This window comes from Octopus bimaculoides, chromosome 14 (genome assembly GCF_046866305.1).
Source record: "Octopus bimaculoides isolate indiv1 chromosome 14, ASM4686630v1, whole genome shotgun sequence".
Taxonomy (NCBI): Eukaryota; Metazoa; Mollusca; class Cephalopoda; order Octopoda; family Octopodidae; genus Octopus; species Octopus bimaculoides.
The window spans coordinates 39,710,965-39,733,094 of NC_142941.1; the positions used below are offsets into that span (position 1 = coordinate 39,710,965).

Consider the following 22,130-nt stretch of genomic DNA (forward strand, 5'->3'; position numbering starts at 1 on the left):
CATATTATGTGTAGCTATGGTTTCTTATTGTAAGTGCATGGTTAACAAGCGAGAAAGAGCTGAACATATATATGTGTGTTTATGTCTGTGAGAGTGTAAGTGCATGTATGTATACACAAATGCATGTACATACACATATGTATATTTGTGTGTGTGTATTTATGTGATAGGTTTATACGGATGTCTGTAAATACTGTGGGCATATGTATGTCGCATGTCTGTATTTACATTTAAACTGGTCATCAAAACAAAATACGTGTTGCTGATTATGTCTCATGATTTAACAGTTCAATAAACAGAGATCAATAGAATAAGCACCAGACTATGATATATATTGGAGCCAATATGACTGACTAAAACACTTGCAAGTGGAGCTCCAGCATAGCTGCATTTTTATGACTGGAACCAGTAAAAGATTAAAAGTAAAACAAGGCAAAATTAAATCTAAACGTTACACACACAGATGCACACATTTATATATACATTTATATATATATATATATATATATATATATATATATATATATATATATATACATACAATCAATGTCATAGTTATATAAATAGAGCAGTAATGTGCAAATTGATCTAAAACAGATGTTTAACCAGTTTAAAAACAAATCTAAAAGTATCATTAACATGACAAGCAATCAATATATTCTAAATTGTTTATAAGCTGCTGTCTCTTTGCTCATTTTTATGTGGTAGAGTTTGATATACAGGTTGTTGATCAGTACTGTTATGAAAATGTATAACATGATGGTCGTGGCTGGAATGTCTGTAATCATAGGTCTGCTTGATCAACAACCACTCCTTCTCTTTGCCCTACAGAATTTAAATCTACAATTCTTAACATGGGAGAAAATTTGTACTGGATGGAAGTTTCTAAATTCCAGACGTAATTATGTGGAGTCTAGGAGGGAAATTCTTTTGAGAGTTGGAAAAATTTGAGGGTTAGTGGGGTTAGTCAAACCCAGTGCTCAGTTAGATCTTGTTTCCTTGATTCTAAAAGGATGGCAGGCAAAGTCAACCTCAGCAGCATTTAAACTCAGAACATAAAGAACCAGAAGAAATGCCACTAACCATTTTGTCCAGTGCAGTAACAATTCTACCAGCTCATTGACTAAATAATAATAATAATAATAATAATAATAATACTAATAATAATAATGTTTTCTACTATAGGTACAAGGCCTGAAATTTGGTGGGAGGGGACTACATCGACTCCAAAAGTACCAGTGTTTCACTGGTACTTAATTTATTGACCCTGAAAGGATGAAAGGCAAAGTCAACCTTAGTGGAACTTGAACTCAGAACATAAACATGGACAAAATGCCACTGTGTGTTTTTTTTGGTGGGTTAACGATTCTACTAGCTTGCTGACTGAATAATAATAATAATAATAATAATAATAATAATAATAATAATAATAATAATAATAATAATAATAATAATAATAACATCTAAACCAAGTTCAAGAAATATGTCAGAGAAATTGAAATTGACATGATAGCAGAGCAAGCCCCCCAAAAACTGCTCTTCAGGGGACAGCTAGGATTTTGAGATTGGTACTTGGATGTTGAATGTCTCCCACATTAATTAACAACCAAGCAGTAAGGCTTATAATGAGTGGAAAGAGACCTTGTGAGACCTCTGACAACCGGCTGCTGTCCACTCCCACAGAATCAACCAGAGCAGACAAGACTGAGCACACTGAGCAGTAAAACAACAACAACAACAATAATAATAAAAATTACAATAATGGTTTCAAATTTTGGCTCAAAGTCAGCAATTTCAGGGGATGAGCTAAGTCAATTACATCGACCCCAGTGTTCAACTATTACATATTTTATTGATCCTGAACGTTTCTGCCCAGTTATAAAAAAAACAATTTTACATTAATCTGATAGGTTACTCAGAATGCAAATTTAATATTCTTATATAAGAATGTTGTTGACAATGACTTCGAAGTTTTAGCCAGCTAACCCATTCTCAGACAGCCGGCTGAAACTTTGAAGTCACTGTCAATAACATACTTGTATAAGAATGATACACACACACACACATACACACACACGCATGCACACACACAAATTATATATACATATATATATATATATATATACAGAATGGATTCCATACAATTTCCATCACCAAATTAACTCACAATCCATTGAATAGTCCAGGGTAATAGTAGAAGACACTTGCCCAAGGTGCTATATAGTGGGACTGAACCCAAAAACCTGTGGCTGCAAGGCAGGCTTCGTAACTACATTGCCATGCCTGCATTTATAATTGTGAGATGTTTTTATGAAAATATTTGATAATCTTGGCATACAAGATGGCAAATACATTTCCCTAAAGAACAATGAAAAAGATGCACACTGGGTCACCTTTGCACCTTTCAAGGCTCATTCCTGCCAATGTCAACCTCTTTTTTAATCAGATTGAGTAAGGAGGGCCCAAGGACATTAGGAGTTTGAAAAGAAACCTGTTGGTGAACAACCAAACAGCCAAAATTTAACTCACTTCCCCAACTAGTCAGGAAATGAAAACTGAGTTTGATACCTGTTTCACCAGGTTGGTGCCAGGTGACCCAGGTATTGCCCCAGATGCTATCTTAAATTATAAAATTGCCTCCTTGGAATGAGAAGATTGTGATGCTGTTTGGTCTATTTCTCTCTCTCTCTCTCTCTTTCTCTCTCTCTCTCTCTCTCTCTCTCTCCCTCCATCTCCCTCTCCCTCCCTCATTCCCCTCCATCTCCATCCCTATCTCTCTCTCTCTCCCTCTCACCCCCCTCTCTCTCTGCTGTCCAATGCTGCCAGCTCAAATTGCAGTGAAGGCTCTAGTATATCTAAACCATACTTTATGATATCATTGAGGGTGGAGTCCAAAATTATCAGACAAAAAGAAAACACATGAAGCTACAATAATATAAGCCTAAATGTTCTTTTTTAGAGTGAACAATAGAATTGTTGGTTCTTGAGCCACCTTCACTCAATACCGCAATTCATTCTCCTCTCCTTTTCTCATCCACATTATGTCTTCTCCCTCTAGGACCAGCAATAAACACTACACACAGTTCATCTCCCCTAGTAAATCATCCCTCAGGAATTCTTTCTTTGCTTATGGTTTTTCTTACAGCCATCAACTTTAAAGAGGAGTATCAAACCATGTTGATCTTACTTGTCGCAAAGGGGTCTTTGATGGCCTTGAGAATAGCTCCTTCCTCTAGATCAAACCATTAAAATAAATAAATAATCAAATAAAATTGTTTTTTCTTGCATCATTTAAGTGCAAGGCACAAAACTGTCTACTGCACTATTCACCTCACTGAGGCTGTTTATCATTTTGTTTCATCTCATCTCTCTCTCTCAACTTACATTTTTTTAAAACACAATTAGGTGTTAAAACACATTGAAGCTACACACACAAACGCATATAGTCATGAACATATGCACATGTAGAAATACACACACACAAATACATACATACTCAACACATATACACATTATGAACCACTAACAAGCATGCACATATACATACAAGCAGCAACTCATACTTGCTAACACACAAATATATACATATACATATAATCTCAACTTGCAAAAATTTACAAACACACACACACACACAAGTATACACATGCAAACTCCAACACACAAATATAATTAGTTACTAATAAAATCATGGCCACTACATCAACAAACTCAATGGTTTACCACTCAATAAACAAACTCCCTCGAGCTGTGAAGAAACATCATTTATAAAATGTTGCTCCCTTCCTCCTTTTCACTCTCTCTTTCACTTCCTCTCACTGTCTCTTTCTCTCTCAGAGATGCATACACACACGTGCACATACTTATGCATGCACATATTTTAATTAGGAAGAAAAAAATTGCAAGAAAATTTATTTTGGAGCTTCCATTAGTTGATGATAAAATGACCAAAGTATGAAATCCAGTCTTTTGTTTGTTTAATAGTAATGTTAGCATTTTGGCAGGGTAATACGATTTTCTAACTTAACCATGTTTATTCATTTATTTATCTATTTTAATACCAATTATCTATATTAAAAGTGATCACTTAATATTCAAACTAATGAAAGATCAAAAGAATTTTTATTATGAAGCCTTGAATACAAATTTGAAAAATTTTATAATAATTATTAACAATTTTAGAAATGAAATAAAGTTTATTAAATAAATTTTTCAAATTGAAAAGACAACATTGCATTGAATGTCTGTGCCATGTTGCTAATGTGGTAAACTCCAATGAAACTGAAAAATCTGTGACCTGGTTTCAATTCTTTGTAGACTCAACTTCAGTTATATCCTTAATGCCCTTGAGAAAAGCATGAATATTGCACAGTCACATTTCATTAAATGTTGTGCATAAGTAAGAAATCAATATTTGATAATTATAATTAAAGAATTTTTTTCTGAATACTAATGAATACAATTTTTTAAATTTTATTATTGCTATTAACTATATTTCTTAATGTATTTTCTGACAAATATCATGGAAAATAAATTTATTGAGCTGAAAATAGAATTTGGAGTAAAATTAGCCTTAAGTAAAAATATACATGAAAAAGTAAAAAAATAAAAATACGTAATAATTAATAAGTAGTTTTTAAAACTGTAATGAAATCTTACCTGATATAATTCATCTGTGACATCGTGGAGTTGTAGTCCAACTGACGGAGACTTCCATTTATCAATATATCCAGAATGGTGTTGGCGTTTATGTAAAGTTGCTTGAGAAATGGTCTTTTTCCCATACTTTGTTTCCATAGTTACTGGCATATCATACTGAGGGTGTATTTCTCTACTGACATAGTCAACATATTTGTCATTATAAAATCCATCGTTATGATGTATATTTCTACTGTTATTTTTCCTTACGATGCATATTGTCAGTGAAACTACTAGAGTAATAGAAAATATAACAGCTGCCACTAACAGGACTATCATCAAATTGATGTGAATTTTCTTAGCTGACATGGCATGGACTGGGGTTAAAACAGTGGTTGTTTTGTTGCTTGTTGTCAGTGTCAAAGATAAATTAGTCACAGTCGAGAGAATTGGTGATCCGCTGTCTTTAGCCATAAATTGCAAGTTATAAAAGCCAGCATCACTTTGATAAATGGGACGAGTGAAAGACAATTCACCAGAATATGGATTGATTTTAAATAAATTTCTTTCATTCCCACCAATAATTTCATAACTAAGGAAAGCATTCATATGAATATCCCTGTCAGAAGCTTCAAGAACTATTATATCTTCCTTATTTTGTGAATGGTAGTGGACATCAAGACTAAAAGGATTTACGTTAGGGAATGTAAAATACGGGGGATTGTCATTTTTATCAACAACTTCCACAATAACATCTGCTGTGTTGTTAAGAGATGGTATTCCATTGTCTTTTACAAAAACCTTAAACTTATATTCACTGCACTTTTCTCGGTCCAGGGATTCAGTTGCTGAAATGAATCCAAGGTTTGAGATTTCAAATGGAAGAGCTTCTTTGCTCTTATTCAAAATTGAATAAGTCAGCTGACCTCCAGGTCCAAGGTCAGGATCAGTAACGATAATAAAGCCAACAGGAAAATTAGGGCTTTCATTCTCATAGATTAGAAATTTGAATAAATCCTTAGAAAATTGTGGTTGAACATCATTGAAATCAGTGACTAGAACCGAGAATCTTTTTATAGTCTTTAGAGGAGGGGTACCTTTATCTTGACAGATCAATGTTAAGTTGATTTTGCTTTCTTTTTCTCGGTCAACAGGATTTTGAATGACCATTTTGTACTTCATATTTCCTAGACTGTGTAACTGGAATAGGTGATTATCAATAGTACAAGATACATTTCCATCTTCACCCTTATTTTCATCTGTGACTTTTATGTATGCAATAAAGCTACCAACTGATATATCTTCAGGAATAGTAATTTCACCTCCCATTGGCTCAGAAAAAAAATTCACATCAATAGTTGGTGCACTGTTCTTCTGATTGATGACATTTATTATAACAGCTACAGTGGAGCTCTTTGGAGGAGTACCACCATCTTCTGCTTTTACATACAAATTATAAACTTGTTTTCTTTTTAATGAAGCATCTTTATTCAGAAAAATTTCTGCTGTTCTTTTGTTCAAATTAAAATTAGATTTTGTTGATTCTGAAGTTTTAGAAGCGAAATAATAGCTTATTCTACCATTTTCACCAACATCTCGATCATTTGCAGTAAGTGTAATGATTGGCATGCCTTGGTCATGGGAACTCATGATTGACACATTGTATACATTTTGTTCAAACACAGGCTGATTGTCATTTTCATCTTCAACAGTAATTTGAACATTTAAGGTATTTTGTCTTGGTGGTGTTCCAGCATCTTTAGCTATAATTTGAAGATTATATGTAGCTTTGATTTCTCTGTCTAGCATTTGGGTTGAAGTTATTTCCAACTCAGCAGAACCATCTACTTTCTGGGATACTGCCAATATAAATGGATCGTCTTTGGACCGTAAAAGTTGGTATGAAATCTTTGAATTTTCAAAACCAACATCACGATCAAAGGCATTTGGAATAGATTTTGATGTTCCTTTTCCATCTGTTTCTGAAAATTGGAGTTTGATGGAGTCTTGCATGAATTCTGGAGAATTGTCATTGACATCACTGATTATTATTTTTATTTCAATAATACTTATAAAAGATTTTTTATTCCGAACAGCTACATCAACCATACTATAACATTCTGTATTATATTTGCAAAGAGATTCAGCATCCAAGACCACTGCAGTATACAGCTTTCCTGTTTTTGTTACATTGAACAAATTTAAGTTTCCACTCTTTTGCAGCTGACTAAATGTTATATGGTTGTACTTTTGTAATATAACATTTTCTAACACATGAATGTCATCAGCAACATCTCCCACAATGGTGTTGGGTCTTTGACCCTCTTTAATGTGGTAGGTGATATCTGCACTGAATGATGTCTCGAGAAGAAACATTACGATGGACACTTGTACCAGCATGTCATCAGAAGATATCCTTATTTGTGTTCTTTACAAAGAATTTGTAAAACATTTGGCTACATGTATATCTGTCACAATTACATGCTTAATCTGAAATTATATGAAAAAAATGGCAGAAGATTAATATTAGTAAATTACATTTGTAAATGATGAGTCGTATCTTAGTTATAACTCTAGCTGAAATAAGCCTCCCAGAATACATTTATTTCTCCATAAGTTCTTTATTATATCCAGTGTTTGAGATTTTGTCCCTAAATAGTAATATCACCACCCCACCCCCACCACCACAACCACCACCATTACAACCACCACCGTTACAACCACCACCACCGCCACCACCACCACCACCACCACCACCACCACCATTATCACTACAAACTATGTGAACAATGTATTCAATCTTTACTCTCCCTTATCACACACTAATTCCCACAATCTTGTTATTTTCCTTCATCTTATTTTACATGCATGTGCATGCAAATAATGTATGCCCATGCATGGGAAATTAATGTGTCCATGCATATAGTTATAAACATTTTGAGTGTTAAACTACGTAAGAAACTTCCTTTTCACATCCTTATTATGCCTTAAATTTTCATGAAAGAAAAGAAAATTAGAGAATAAGGTATGTTTTTGCATACATTGGGCCTCAATAAATTGTGTTAAGTATTCTTTGTTTCAATACTGAAATTTGTGAATAGCAAGATTTATCAGGCAAAAACTATCACTAGATTAACATTTTGTTAAAATATTTCTTTTAAAATACACTATCTTTGTTTTAATTAATTTTGAAAATAATGAAAGATTTAGTAAAATAACCTTGTTATTATTAACCTAATGTGTAGAACAAAAATTAACATGAGATTTTAATGGAAGATTTTAAATTAGATGACTTTAAAAAGAAGTTTGTATCATAGTAGCAGTAGTGGCAAAAGGGTTAAATAGCAATTTCTTTTTATGTTGTTGAATCATTGTTTCATTTATAAAAATCCCAAGGGATTTTTAATTTCCAGCCTCTAATGTTAGCCTCTGTCATGGTTCTTCAGCCACAAAATGTTTTATTCCCTGTTTTGCTTGCTTAAACATATTTATGTATGCTTACACGGTAATTTGTAGTCAAAAATAAATGAATTGAAGTCAATTGGATCCAAATAATAATGAAGCAGAACAAAGGAATGTTAGAATAAATCTATAATTAAGTTTGAGGAAACAATTGCATTTTAGAATTAAATAAACACGGAGAAGGTAAAATACTAATATAAGTATCATGTTACATATATGTATATACTGGATTCAATGCAGCTTGTATGATTGGAAATGAAATAGGAAGTCAGAAGCTAATTTTCATGTAAAATGTGTAACTGAGCAAACATTCTAAATGTTAACAAAAATAAGAATTATCGGTTATTTTCTTTTTTCAAAGAAAGCAAAGGAAAAGAAAGGGTATATGAGAAGTATGTCAAGAAATATCACAAAATTGCTATAACTAATTAGGATTGATTCTATTTTCTGTATAGCTGAAATTTACACTTTACTTGTCAGATCTCAAGAGCAACTTCAAAATAAAAGCTATAATTCTGAGTGGCAGGTTTCAATTAATCCAAGAATGTTAAGTGTGACATTTCAACCAAGTTAATGAAAGATTAGTCAACATTTTCTCAAACTTAAATTTTATTTTTAACACCATACTATTTAATTTTATCTTTTTTTATGTTACAAATTAAAATTCAAAACTTTCCATGAAAACAATTTTTTTTCCACTTTCTCTTTTCTGAATTCACAATTTTCTTCTAATCATTGTGTAAATCAGATTCTATTTTCTTCCCAAGTCAATTTCCAATATATCCTATCTGATTATCATTCCAATAATGAGAAAGCCCAACAGCAGGTGTTCAAGAGTGTCATAGGCATTGCAGAGTCACGTGGTATAATCTGAATCATGGCGTTATTAATTAGAATGGTTTTCACAAGAAGTCGCCTTAATTATGTACAACACTGATGTTGTAGTAGTGTAGCAGTATCATTTATGTGACTGGACTAGAATGCATCTAGTTACGGTAGAATTCCTTCTAAACATCAATCAGCTTAATTGATTGAGATGGAGTTCTACTCTAAACTACTTTCTTCTCTTCCTTCTTCTCTGATTCCAAGCTGCACGAAGCATATATCCACTTAAATATTGCAAACAAATTCAAATATACACTCAAGGGTATGAAAATATATCACACTTTGTCCCCAGCCTCAGGTTAAGTAGAAGATTGGGTTCATTTACTTTGCATTAAGCTGCAGACTGCCAGTTACACATTTGCAACATACTACACTGACTTAATCTCATTAACAGAATAGAGAACAACTTGTTATTTCACTTCAGGGATATTTCAAATTGAAATCAATAGCTTTTATTTAACTTTGTTTACTGTATATTTCAAACATTTATGAAAGGACACATTTCTAAATGATTATTTTATTAAATAATTAGGTGATACATATGCAACACACATATACATGTCCAACTAATAAACATATATGTGTACATATATGCATATATGTGCATATACATATATATATACATACATATATATGTATACATATGTATGTATATATATATATAGATATATACATACATATATGTGTACATGTGTGCGAGTGTGTGCGTGCATATGTGTGTGTTTATGAATACATGCATACATACACACAGAGAAAGAGAAAGTGAGAAAGTGAAAGCTGACCGAGAAAGTTAAAAGACTCTTAAAAATCTATTTACACTTAGACATCTTTAAAATCAAGTGCTTATCTAGTCGGATTAGAGAAACAGCTGAAGCTTGAACAAGTGTGGATGATAGCGAAATGAGTATTTGGACCGTTAAATGCTTTTAGTGATAAAAAAAAAGAAAAGAAACCATAAATCCACAGTAGGAATTGCTTGGTGTTGTTATCAGATAATTTGTTGACTGTGATGTCTGTTTGGTTCCACTGGAGATTTTGTTTTTTATTCCCTTGGTGTGTGTTGTCTATCTTAAGCTTACAACTGTCTATGGGAGAGCTTATCAGGGCCATCATCATCATCATCATCATCATCATTATTTTACGTTCACTTTCCATGCTGGCATGGGTTAGATGGTTTGAATGGAACTGGTAAGCTGGAGGGCTGCACGAGGTTCCAGTCTGATTTGGTATGGTTTCCGCAACAGGATGCCTTTCCTAATACCAACCACTCCAAGAGTGTAATGGCTGCTTTTTTATGTGTCACTGGCACAGATGCCATTTACATGACACTGGCAACAGCCATGAGTACGATTTCACAGGTGACATTTACATCATACTGGCAACGGCCATGACTTAAATCTGAAAGGAATGCTAGTTTGTTGTAAGGGTAACTCCGGATAGCACTGGTACCCACTCTCAGCTGAGTTTACTGGAGCAAAGTGAACTGAAATGCTTTGTTTAAGGATACAATGCTCCTCCTGGTTTGAGAATTGAATCTGGGGTCTAATGATTGTGAAGACTAATACCTTAACCACTAGGCCATACACCCTTTCAGGTGTGTATGTTAGAGCAGAAAAAATGGTAGAGTGAATGAAAACTTTTCTTGTAGTATTTAGTTATGTTCTTTGCTTGGATGCAGAAAGTTACCAATGGACAACTCTGTGGGAATTTCTCTCAGTTAACAAATGATATTGAAGGAAAGGAGCTGTAGGTTGTCAGGTTGTACTCTGTGTGAGACATCCAGTGCGGCCAGCTGCTAGCTGACAAGCTGTCATTATCTGTGGCCCCAACCCAATGCATTGAAGGGTGACCCATGGATGTTCATTCAAAGCTATAGTTAAAACCCCATCATAGAAGATACTAGTATTATGACTGATGATCAATTTAGGGTACTGATAACAACGGAATGAGATGTGTAGCATTATCATGCACGGCAGAAATTACAAGTTGATGATAATGAGGATGGCGGTGGTGATGGTGGTACTGGTGGTGGCGGCGGCAGCAGTGGTTATGAATGGAACAACTGTAAGATATTTGCTTGATCAGGGCTGAGCTAGGTGGAGAGTATATACAACAGAATTAAACTCAGCAAGTTTTATGCCTTAAAAAAGTCGATTGTAATCTTTGTAAAATTTCAGTGTTTTATTGTCATTAATTGAGCAGTGTAATTGAAGTTCTACTCATATGTAAGTTAAAAATTAAAATTTATGTTTTAGTGGTGGTGGTGGTGGCAGCGGCGGCAGTGGTGATGATGATGATGATGATCTTTTTTTCATGTTGTGTTCGAATCTGGCCGTAAGCAACTTTGAATTTCATCCTTTCAAGATCCTTACATATGCATTGTAGAATCTTTTGCATACATCCCTCCTAAATATTTGTCTTTGTACCAGTCTTTGAAGAAATCCTTATTCATTACATAAATTAGGAATGGTCATGCCAACTTTTCATATTGGACAATACTGCACATTCTAAAGACAAGCCTAGTTGATTAAATATGACCCCAATACCTGACTGGTATTACTAGAATGAGGGAATGCAAAAATAAACCCTTAAAGGGTGTAGGACAGAGTTAGCCACATTGGGATTTGAACTCAGTTCTTGTAAAGCATTTGTCTGACTCTCTAAAGATTCAGCTAATCCACTGGCTTACGTTTCTAATTTAAGCATAAGGCCTGTAGTTTTTGAAGGGAGGTGATTGTGATTAACTAATACCATTGACACCAGTACTTGACTAGTATTTTATTTATCAAACCCATGGCTGAGTTTGAACTCAAAATTCCAAGAGTTGGAATATATATGACAAGGTATTTTGTTGGACACTTTAATGCTGTGAATAATAATTTTTAATATAAGCTCACAATTTCAGTGTTTACTGGTATATATTTCAATGACTGCAGAAGGATAAAAAGCAAAGCTAGTCTTAGTCTTCTGTTATAATTTCATTCACATCTACAATAATTTTAAGGAAGGTTAAATTGACTCCAGTACTTGTGGTCTGGTATTTCATTTTATCAATCCCAAGAGGAAAGAAATGCACATTGGTAGGACTTGAAATGTCATTGGCAGGACCTGAACTCAGAATCTAAACAGACAAAACAAATACTGCCAAGTATTTTGTCCAATGGTCAAATGAATCTACCAATCCATCACCTTGTTAATAGTTGTGATAACGGTAATAATAATGATTTTTAACATTGGCATAAGATCAAAAGTGTTGAGGACAGACAGTCAATTACAACAACAAAAACAATTACAACAACAATAAACACAAAATTAGATAAATAAAACATTAAAATATATACCATAAAAAGTTTTTTTTTGTTTTTTTAATATTTGTTTTCCTTTCCAAGAAAACTTTGTAGTTGGTTTCTACCCCTGAGTTTGTCATGACTAAGCAAAGCTGTGACCTAACCTACTCTGATGGTGATTATCTCATCATTTCAAGGGTATTCAGGACTAAATTATCTAATGTGTCCTCCAGCTTTTTAAAATAGTAAGGTGTGATGAGACAATTTACCTGCTATTTCTAGCAGACCAACAGATCATATTGTGGCTTCCTTGTTGGATGAATTACTGCAGAGAGAGAGGCTGTATTGTTATGTCTACAATACTTGATCACAATGTCTTTAATAATTAACAATGGTATAACAATCTGTCTACAGTGTGGTGTATTATTCATCATAAACCATAAAAGATTATATAAATATAGCTATAACTACAAACCCAGTATTGTGTACAACAAAGTAGGTATTGGGATACTCTGCCAAGAAATAAAAATGGAGACAAGGACAAAAATAAAATTACAATAAATTGGATAAAAAAATACATAAAAAATTATCAGTCTATTTTTCTGGTTTTTATTCACTGTCATCATGATCATGATCATCATTATCATCACCATCATCACCATCACCAGCACCACCAAAAACCACCACTGCCGCTACCATCACTATCACCAGAAGCAGCAGCAGTAGCACCACCACCACCATCACCACCACCATCACCACCACCATCATCATCATCATTCAACTTTTGTTTTCCATACTGGTGGATTGGACAGTTTGATAGAATCTGGCAAGCTGCAGAGCTGCATTGAGTCCCAAAGTCAGCTTTAGCATAATTTTTATGAATGGATACCCCTCCTTATGCCAACCACTTTACAGTGTGTTCTTGTTGCTTTTCTCATTCCACTGGCACTAATGAGGGTGCCAGGTAAGCAAGACAGGTAAAAGAAACAGGAAAAGGTAAGATAAAAGAAAAGCTTCAATGACTAAATATGTACATGGGGAACATGGCTTTGTACTAGGATTTGAGAAGCTAAAGTATGATAAAAGGATAAGTTATTAAAATTAGTGAATAGAAGACTAACTTAACATTTAAGCCTAGTACTGATCAACTACTAAACCCTGCATATTTTTAGCTTGTGTCTAGCAACAGAGAAAATGTCTTGGGATATTTAGTCAGGCCTTCTACATTCTGATTTGAATCATACTGTGATAAACATTGACTTTCATCTTTCTGGGGTTGATAAATTGAGGTGCTAATTAAAAATTGGAACTGATTTTATTGACCATCTTTGTGTAAAACCTTAATAACAAGCCAAAGAGAGAAGCCAATCTGTAAGAAAGAGGAATAAAGTCTTCTCTCATATCACTATCTACTGTCATACCAAAAAAGCAAAAAAACAAAAAAAGAGTTTATATTGAATAAAACATTTAAAATAGAATAAAAATGTACAATGCAGAATAAAGATATATAAAAAAGAGGGACGGTTATGAATGGAACAACTGTAATAAGATATTTGTTTGATCAGGGCTGACCTAGGTGGAGGGAATATACAACAGAATTAAACTCAGCAAGTTTTATGCCTTAAAAAAAAAATCGATTGTAATCTTTGTAAAATTTCAGTGTTTTATTGTCATTAATTGAAGTTCTACTCATATGTAAGTTAAAAATTTAAATTTATATTGTTTTTTGGCTTATTTATTGAAAATACTTTGGATTAAGAGGGATAAAGATTACAGTTGTATTTATTTAGATGTGATTGCTTCAATGATTGCTAAATTTACTTTCTAAAAATTTCCACTCTGTCACCATTTTGATTTTGGGTTCAATTCCATTGCCTAGCAGCTCATGCAAGTACCTTCTACCATGGCCCCTAATTGATTAATGCCTTGTGCCTGAATTTGTGCTTGTGTGTGGTAGATGAAAACTGTGTGGAAACCCATCACACACACACAAACATACACACACATACATACACACACACGAGTGTGTGTGTGTGTCTGAGTGTGTGTGTGTGTGTGTGTGTTTATGTGTGTGTGGTTTTATGCTTGTATTTGTCACCTCCCCGCAACCACTTGGCAGCCAGTGTTTGTTTACATCCCAGTAATTTGACTGACACAATAAATACAGACTTAGAAAATATTAAATACTGCATTCAATTTATTCAACTAAATACTTCAAAACATTGCCCTAACATGGCCACAGTCCAGTTATAAAAACAAGTAAATAATAAAAAAAATCTCAAGCTCACAACAAACTAAATGCTCTGCCTGGACATGAAATTGAACCCATGACTTTATAATCACGAACCAAATATCCGAACCACTAGATCACATGCTTTACACAGACATCTATATTGGATACAATAATGTCTAGGTAAAAAATGATAAGATTTTCATTCTATTTCGCATAACAAGATGTGTCTGATGAATGAAATAAACCTATAAGAAATTACTCTGATGACAGAAATATATTAAAGTCGAATTACAAGATAAACTATTTCACTTAATCGAAGCTCATTGTAATCATGCAGAAATGATACAGGTCTATTTTAAAACCATGAAGTATTGATTTCATAATCTTTATCCATCAAGTAGTAGTTGTACTTATTTAGAACAGGAATGAATTGAGAAGAAAGTCCAGGCTGACAAGAAAACCTCAAAGTGGTCGATCCATTTGCTAGAAATAGCAGCCAGGTCACCTTCTAGCAAAATTATACTATCATAAAAAGGCATACATCGTATAATGTAGTCAAAGTTATTTTTATCATTTATCTTTTGCTTGTTCCAGTCACTGGACTTCAGTTGGAGAACTGTCCTGAAGGATCTGGTCAAGCAAATTGACCACAGTACTTATTTAAGCTTAGTAATTATTCTATTGGTCTCTTTTGTCAAATTGCTAACACAGAGGGTATGAACAAACCAACACCAGCTGTCAGGTGGCTGGGTGAAGGATAAAAACAAACTCCAAGATACACAAGAATGTGCGCATACATACACACACAGGCATGCACGCATGCACACACACACACACACACACACACACACACACACCACACACAATGGGCTTCCACAAAGTTTCTGTCAATCAAATTCATTAACAAGATTTGTTGAACATGGAGCTACATATAATAGAAGAGATGTGGTGCAGCAGGATTGAACCTGAAACCACATGACTGCAAAGTGAGCTTGTTAACCATACAGCCATGTCTATGCCTACTCTTAAAAAGAATATGACAATACAGTCATAACTGGAATACAGTCACAGTTCATGCTTGATCAGGGCTAATGTAGAATATAACAATGATATCCCGTCCAGTAGTCCTGTGCTGCAACAAGTCTGCATGAACAAAGAAACTGTTGTGTCGACACCCCCAAGCGAAGAAGTAGGATCTCCCAAGACATATAAATAGAGGTAGTCTGGCCGTGGTAGGTGCGTTGAGTAGCAGTCGAGTAGCAGTTGTGTAGTGGTTGAGTAGAGATCATCCGAAGGTGCTAGATAGCAGTAGCGTTGAGACATAACAGAAACCAAGAAGAAAATCATCACATTATGCTTGATATAATGGCTAAACCTCCCACAGATGGCTCTAAACTGAAATCTTAAAAAAAAAGGTTCTTGGTGTATACAATGACATTGTGGTCATGGCTAGAGGAACTTTTGACCATAGCTCTGACTTGAATAGGGTGAAAGATTTGGGACTAAAAAATAACAACAATAACTAGGACATTTACAAATTTTGATAAAACAAACATCTGCTTCTTTTTCTGCTTTATTGCTGTTTGAGAAATATTTCTATCTTCGAACATAACAATGGATTTCCATTGCCTTGAATTGTTTTAAAGCTTCTAACAGGAGCAGAATAAAATACTTTATAATATATCACTTATTCACTATGGCTGGAGTGTCTTTTGATCATAGCTCTTACTTTATTAGGGCAGATTGACTTGGGGCTAAACAGCAAGAATAACTACAACAAGAATAACTTGGACATTAACAAATTTAGATGAAACAAACATCTGCTTCTTTTTCTGTTTGATTGCTGTTTGAGAAAGATTTCCATGTTCAAACTAAATTCTTCCTCGATTATTTTATCTGCAATTTGTACTACCTTTACATGATGGTAAAGGAACTGGATAATATGATGAAATTAAGTCCATAATTGATTGGTAAATAATATTTCAGTGAACAAAATCATCATCATTGTCCTCATCACCATCATCATTGTCCTCATCACCATCATCATTGTCCTCATCACCATCATCATTAAGATTTCTGTCAATGATGCCACCACCATTATTCAGCTTCACCATATTTTTGGTCTCCTTCTCCCCAATATTTCATCAATTTAATACCTGTTTTTTGTTTGTTTTCTTTTGTGTATTTTTTTTCTTTTTATATCGTACTGGCATGGGTTGGATAGGTCTTCATATTGGCATATTGCCATTGCTTCTAATCCTGCATAATTTTGTCTGTGAGACTCCAACATCTGGGAAACCAGACTTCAGCAATTTTCTTTGTGTTCCTTGGTCATATGGTGGATATTGCTTATTATGTAGGCTAAATGTCTGTCTACATAATAGTATACAGAAAAATATCTGAACAAATGATATAAATATATATGTGTGTGTGGATTTAGTGAAGCTTGGCATTGCAGACATCTCAAACAGAGACAGAGAAAGAGTTGGAGAATAAGTATACAGAAAGAGATGATCATTGATTAATGGAATAAAATCCGGAAATCAAGGTGAATTTTCTTATTGTTTCTTCAGAATTACATAAGCGTGTGTGTCTATATTGTCTATATATATGTGAAAGTATGTGTATATGAGTGTGTGAGTATATAAGTGTGTGTGTGTGTGTGTGTATCTGTGTGTGTGAGTGTGTGTAGGTATGTCGATCGATGTTTATCAATGTTTATGTGTATATATGCTTGCATACATGCTGATCTATGCCTGTGCTGTATAAATGCATATATCATCAATGATATTATTGACACAGGAATACATATACATTCCTACACATATACAGACTGATGGACCCAGATACATACACAAACAACCCGATTCATATAATATAGCATTTTATTAAAATCATTTCAATTAATGTTATCTGTATATCATTTTATATTTTCGCAAACTTCCAAGTATCTGAGAGTGCATTTTCTGACTTCATTCCAAAGATTATTGCTGATTAGAATTCTATTACTGATAATGTCAGGAACAATCAAAAGCAGCAGGACTCTTCAGTTGATTACTGCAGTCTAATATTGGCAATGGCTCCAACAGATCCATAATCTACAATGCACATTGATGATTGTGACAGTGAGTTTGTTCAAACAATTGCTACTGGTAGTTGTGGTGGTGGTATTGGTAATGGTAGTGTTGGTGATGGTGATAATAATGGTGATGGTGATGGTGGAATGGATGGTGTTGGTGACGGTGATGGCAAAGATGATGTCAGTGACAACATTAGCATTCAGACAATATAAGATTAAATTACAATTGAATAAGGTAGGGAATGTATATAGTAAATACAAACATTTGGAAGAGTTTCAATAGATATATAAAAATATCTAAATCAATAAAGATTATTACCAAAGATTATATATATATATATATATATATATATATATATATATATATATATATAAATTAATTAATAGGAAAAATGCTTTTGAAAGATATCTCGTCTCTTTCTATTTCTTTGTTTTCAATTTTTGCCATGTCCTAAGAAACTTGGCCAGATTAAAACAAAAAATGTTTTTAAAAGATAAACTATAAAAACAAAATATTATGAAGAGAGTGAAAATTCAAAGTTAATCAGTCTGCCACAGCAGTTATGATAGGAAGTTAATGGCAACAAAGATAGATTAAAGCAAAACTAAATGAACCATGCATGGCTTCATGTTGTGGAAAGGTCAGCACAGGAGGATGCAAGATAATATGATACAACAGCCATAACTAGTCTACCTTGAAGCAATGGTCAAACTCATCAGCTGCATTTATACATTGCACTGTTGTTGATGTTCTGGTTGTATTTGTTCTCATTTGAAGTTAGTGCAGCTATATGTCAAGATGGATTAACTTAGAAACGTAACAATGGATTCCCATTTTCTTGGATGGTTGTAAACCTTTCTGTTAGGAGCAGAATAAAATACTTTATAATATATCACTCTTACAAGTTGTACATCTAACAAGCTACAGCTCTTATATCTGTCTTTCCCTCTGTCCATACAGCTATTTATCTCTCTGTCCCTGTGTACATATACATACATACATACATATATATATATATTCCATATATACACACATACATATCTATACATATATACATGCATATATACACACACGTATACATATGTATACATACACACATAAACACATGCACACATTCACGCATACACACACACATGCACAATACACTATCACACACACATATACAGTGAGCTACCTACTAGTGTATTTATGTATTTATCCTGCTTCTCATTCACTCTCCACCTAATTCTCTTTCTTGCTATTATTTCTTCCTATGTTTCTATATTTACATACTTTCTCTTTCTCCACCTGTATGTCCCATTCTCATTTCTTCCCCCCCCCACCACCTTTCTCTGCCTTACCTTTCACCCTTCCACTCTTTCTTCTGTCTTTTTCTAAATATATTAATCTCTTTCTCTCTTTCTTTTCCTCACATTCTCTCTCTGACCATCCATTCCCTGTCATGCTCTCTTCATCATACGCTTTCTATTATTCTCTCTCAATCTTTACAATACACATACACACTCACACACTTACATATATATACATATATACACACATACATGTCTTGTGATATATACATACATACATACATATATATATATATATATATATATATATATATATATATATATATATATATATATATATATATATATATATATATATATATATATATAATAAGATATAGTTTATCCATCAATCTTTCGCTCCATTCATCCATCTCTCTATCTCCATTTCCTTAACACAGTTACATGAATGGATGTCTGGAAAATAATGATCTTATTTTGTCTGTTGTTTGCTTCTCAGTGCACTAAAAAGATATCATCAGCTATATTTAGCAGGCTATCAGTCATAACAAATATTCTATCAAATATATATGTGTGTGTGTATGTGTGTGTGTGTGTGTGTAAATGTGTATGTATGTATTTATGTATACCTGCTTGTGTGTGTGTATGTGCATGCACATACACACACGACAGCTCAACATGTGATTAACTAACACTACCAGTACAGTGCATGATGGATTTAACTAATATAAACACCAGTATCCCTGCTGATTTTGGCTCTATACAAATTTACAAAAATATTTACATTACATGATAAATAATTCCCTTGGACAGCAAAAAACTTAAGTTAGTAAAATAAAAACACAACAGCAAAAACAAAGCAAAAAGCATTTAAGCAAGTCACAAGTTATTATTTGTTTGTTTGTCATTTTTTTTTTTTTTTTACTTTCTTTGTGATGAAATATAGAGTTCTTGCTATAACTAATAATCTACAGGCATATTTAGATGAATTTTTCACTATTTTACATGAAAATAATTCTTTTATTATCCATTTTATTTCCAGAAAGATAGGTTAAGCAAAAATAAAAGAAAAGTAACAAAAAGTAAAACAAAAACAAATGGACACAATAAAAGAGCCAGTATAGTAAATATACATATAGAAATGTGTGTGTCTGTGTGTATATATATATATATATATATATATATATATATATACACATACACACCCCATAAACATATATAAATATATAAATATATATATATATATATATATATATATATATATATATATATATATATATATATATACACATGTATATATATATATATATATATATATATATATATATATATACACATATATATTTATATATACATATTACATATATATATCTATAATTATGTGTATATATATATATATGTATATATATATGTATATATATATACATATACATATATATATATATATATATATGTATATATATATATATATATATATATATATATATATATATATATATATATATATATATATATATATATATATGCACATACACTTGTGCGCACACACGTGCACACATATGTATAACATATACACATATATATACACATACATATATGTATACACACACGCACATATTTATCTCTAAACATATACATATGTATTTATATTTATATATATGTAAATATATACATAAATTCATGTACATATATTTACACAGATATGTATATATATATATATATATATATACATACGTACATACATATATATATATATATATATATATATATATATATATATATATATATATTTATATATATATGTATATATGCATGTATGTATGTATACATACACATATACACATATTTATATATGTATGTATGTATACATACACATATACACATATTTATATTTGAAACACACATAGACACATACACATATGCACATGCATGCGCATGCACACACACACACTCAGAATATACTTAATATATAGACAGAAACAACTGTTACTTACCAAATAAAAAAAAGGACTGTTAGATTCTCTGTCTGGTGTGTATCCGTCTCTAGAGTCGAATGGTTACTGCTGATGTTATGTTATGGAAGCAGCTTGGACAGTACTGTGGTGTGAACATGAAAAAGTGATCTGCCAACCCATTTAGTATGATGTGTATGTAATAACTACTGTAGCCACCAGTAAACTCTGGTTTTTAGTACTTAAGAAGATTAAGCTACAAGTTGGATCAGTTAAAATCCTATAAATACATATTTGCTTTTGAAAACTCATGCATTGTCTTACAATTTTCTTCCCTTTGTTTTATCTGAGTACTTTCAATGTAATATTATTGTCTATTTGAAATAGGGAACAGGTGGTTGTCATTAATAAACTATTTTATAGATAATTTTTAAATGTATATTTCTGTTATTAGTCTCTCTCATTCTCTCTCTCTCTTTCCCATATTTCTCTCACATCAGCTGCTTTCTCTCTCTGTCCCTCCCTCTCTGTCTGTCTGTTTTTCTGTCTGACTGACTATCTTTCTCTCTTTATCATCCTTTCTCTCACTCTCTCTCTCTCTCTCATTCACTTTATATATATATATATATATATATATATATATATATATATATATATATATATATATATGTCAATACTTATTTAGTCTGTGATTTTTATTTACCTTGCTCCTTATCTTTCCTTTCTCTTTTACATCACCATCATTGTCATCATCATCATCATTATCATCACCATCAACAACAATAACAGAACGATTGATTGTCAGAATTGATAGGGCATGAGAAAAGAATGTCTTGTGGAATTGTTCAGGTTCTTTATCTTCTGAGTTCAAATCCTGCCAGGGTCGACTTACTTTTCGTCACCATGGGTACAGTAAAATAAATTACCAGTTTATTACAATGGCATCAATGATTGTCAACTAAACTCCTCCACTTAAAATTGCTGGCCTTGTGCCTAAATTAAAAGCCATCGTCATAATCGTTGTTGTCAATGTTGTTGTGTGTTTTTGTTGTTGTTGTTATTATTATTATTATACAAAGTGATATTAAAATTTCTGGAATGTTAAAATTTAATTTTAATTTATCAGTGTTCTCCTGAAAATTCTTAACTGTTACTTTCTTACATATTTATGACTGAAAATATTTTATTATTAACATTATTGAAGAATAATGTTAAGACTTATTGAACAACTAAATGCAGAATTTTCAAATGACTTTCTTCTTGTGAATTAAACAATATTTTTTTAGAAAAATTATTATATTGAG

General features: G+C 32.6%; 1 protein-coding gene across 5 annotated transcripts in view; it reads right to left on the reverse strand.

The window, feature by feature from the left end:
- LOC106872388 (protocadherin-18) overlaps positions 1 to 21,379 on the reverse strand; it is a 132,724-nt gene extending 111,345 nt beyond the window's left edge. For 2 of the 5 annotated variants that reach the window (XM_014919377.3, XM_052973092.2), the window contains exons 1-2: positions 20,869 to 21,341; positions 4,660 to 7,128 (exon numbers count right to left, since the gene is read on the reverse strand). In XM_014919377.3, coding sequence (XP_014774863.1) covers positions 4,660 to 7,038 — 2,379 coding nt within the window. In that variant the 5' untranslated portion in view covers positions 7,039 to 7,128; positions 20,869 to 21,341. Of the gene's footprint in view, positions 1 to 4,659; positions 7,129 to 18,278; positions 18,444 to 20,868 lie in introns of all 5 variants that reach the window. The other 3 variants (XM_089362706.1, XM_089362707.1, XM_014919376.3) reach the window with 3 other exon arrangements.
- Positions 21,380 to 22,130: the final 751 nt, after the last annotated feature.